General features: G+C 32.0%; 1 protein-coding gene across 1 annotated transcript in view; it reads left to right on the top strand.

The window, feature by feature from the left end:
- Positions 1–417: 417 nt before the first annotated feature.
- The window catches only part of LOTGIDRAFT_145817 (hypothetical protein), a gene marked incomplete at both ends in the record, with an annotated part of 2897 nt that continues 523 nt past the window's right edge, over positions 418–2791 (top strand). The window contains 5 exons of the mRNA XM_009061037.1: positions 418–590; positions 866–1006; positions 1199–1286; positions 1456–1527; positions 1930–2039. Of these exons, the coding sequence (XP_009059285.1) occupies positions 418–590; positions 866–1006; positions 1199–1286; positions 1456–1527; positions 1930–2039 (584 nt within the window). The remainder of the gene's footprint in view (positions 591–865; positions 1007–1198; positions 1287–1455; positions 1528–1929; positions 2040–2791) is intronic.

The following is a 2791-nucleotide window of genomic DNA, read 5'->3' as shown; positions in this document are numbered from 1 at the left end:
ATGTTGTAAGTCAGAAAGTTCTGTGCCAATGTTAATATCATAATTACTTATCTTATGTGTCTCACTATAACTATATATATACAATATACAAACATGGAAAAAGGGTCTAGTCATTTGGAAAAGACAATAAACCAATGCTCTGTTTGCTACAGGCTGTTGGAAATAAAAAAACAGAGACTGCTTTTCTGGCAAAATTATCCTCATTGCACACTGCATGGCATCTCCCATCTTCAATAGCTCAATAAGGTGCAGAAGAGTAGAATATAATACTTCATTCATTTCTTTAATAACTATACAATTTATGAAGCTCAGAGACATTAATAGAAGGCCTACAGTTTATTATTGTATGCAAAATTTAATGTATAGTATATTTCATTAAAGATTACATTCTTTTCATTATGTGCCTCTTTTCTCTAGGAATTTGATGGAACATTAGATTGTGTTAGTATTGCCATAACTTGTGCTTTTAATCGTCATGGTACCCTATTAGCTGTTGGTTGTAATGATGGAAGGATTGTTATTTGGGATTTCCTCACACGAGGCATTGCTAAAGTTATTAATGCACATGTTCATCCTGTTTGTTCCATAAGGTAAGCATTATCAAGCACTATAGGCAGTGAGAATGAACCAATAAAAGTACAATGAATTAGTGAAATTTTTTATATTACAATCATATTGATCAAAAGTGGCATCTCATAATCATTTTGTACCAGTGCTTTATTTTAAAGGGAATGGATCCTTGCATCAAAGGGGGTGATAAGCTTTTGAAAAGTATAACAAATAATTTTGATCACCTGTTCATAATTCTATGTTAGACTACCTTACAAAACCAAAGTATAATCAGAATATATTTGTTTGTTTTTAGTTGGAGTCGAGATGGTCACAAACTACTCAGTGCTGCTACTGATAATACTGTTTCACTGTGGTCAGTGATGACTGGTGATTGTGATAAAATATTCAGATTCCCTTCTCCTGTTTTGAAAGTTCAGTTTCATCCTCGAGACAAGTAAGTCTTCTATTTCATAGCTTTTGAAAGAAACGAAATTGTTATTTGCATAAGTTAATAAAACCTAATGTTGTATTTTCAGCATGGATACTAAAATTTTATGTGAAGGAAGGACCAAATATTCTTGAATACCAGTTCATTCATGTGAATTTTAAAGTGCCTCTTATTGTACTGAATATGTTACATTTTCAGTGCCAGGTTTTTGGTATGTCCTATGAAACATGCTGCAGTGTTTATGAATGTAAATGGAACTCATCAAACAGTACCTCTTGATGATGATGTAAGTTGCACTTCTGCTCAATGAATATCTAGATAGGGTAGTTCTTCACAGTGTCCAGCTATTATGACACTATTATCAAGGAAGATTGTAAATGCAGATATAATAAAACGTATTATTTCCTCTTTGATGTATACCCCTCTTATTTTCTCACCCAAATAATCTATTTTAGTCTGATTTAAATATTGTGGCATCATTTGATAGAAGAGGAAAATATATTTATACTGGTAATGCTAAAGGAAGGGTAAGTAGGATTTATTTTGGGGCATTAGAGGGAGATAATTTGTCAGTTTCAAAATAACAAGAGTTATTTGAAATCAGCACACAGACTTTCAATTTATTTTAAAGTCAATGTTTGCCTTGCCATTAATATCAATTTCTTTATAACTTCTGAATTATAACTTTCTAATTTTCAAATTTTTTACCACTAGTTTAACTACTTGTAGACTTTTTCAAATGGACTAAGTACCATTTATCCCAGTTTTGATGTTAAGAATTATATGCATAATGAAATCATGCAAAGATCCATGATGAAAGCTGTTTAGTCCAAGTCGAAAATTACAGCGTCTTTGCTTCTTTGGATTCTGACAAGATATTTTTATTTTCAATTATTAAAATAATGAAATTTAACTTTCATCTATTTCAGATATTAGTATTCACAATAAAAAAATTAGAAATTGTAGCATCATTTAAAGTTACTACTGGTACTCTTAATACAACAGCTATTAAATCAATAGAATTTGCTCGGAGAGGAGAGTATGTACAATTAATGAATCTTTTCTTTAATTTGTTACATCTTCATGTATTTATGGTAGGGCTGGGTGATATATTTACTATGTACTAATTAATAGTGAAATACAAATCAGAAGATACTTGAATGCTGGACTGTTTTTCTTGTCTCAGAGGAGTGAGCGCATTGTGTCAATCTACCTCAGAAGACACACCCATTACACTACTTATTAATGATAAAATGCAAATCAGAAGATACCTGAATGTGACATTGAAAAAGCGTCTAGTCATTTGGATAGGACAATAGATCCCTCGACAGTTCAATCAAAACAGAGTAGGCTAATGCTGCTGTCCTTGCAAAATTACCCTTATTGCACACTGCATGGCGTTGCCTTTCTTCATTAGCTCAATTAAGTGCAGAAGAGTAGGACATAATACTCCATTAATTTCATTGCCAATATGTGTTTGGATTTCAGTTGTTTTCTGGTGAATTCTGCAGATCGTATTATCCGTGTATATGAATCTGGTGAAATTTTAGCTTGTGGTAGAGCAGGAGAACCAGAACCAATACAGAAATTACAAGATTTAGTTAACAAGTAAGCTATAGACAAATAAAGAAGTATTGTTCTTTGAATTTCATGTAATATGCCATATCCCAGACTAACGAGCCCTAGGGGCTTAATCTCAAAAACTTAACTATGATAAATCCAGATTTTAAGAAATTTTGGCTTGAGGCCTAAAACCTTGTTTAGTAAGTGGATATCTGAAATATTACATTT

This window comes from Lottia gigantea (genome assembly GCF_000327385.1).
Source record: "Lottia gigantea unplaced genomic scaffold LOTGIsca_453, whole genome shotgun sequence".
NCBI lineage: Eukaryota > Metazoa > Mollusca > Gastropoda > Lottiidae > Lottia > Lottia gigantea.
Note: the sequence above shows the minus strand (reverse complement) of the source record. Positions and strands in the feature narration are given on the sequence as shown.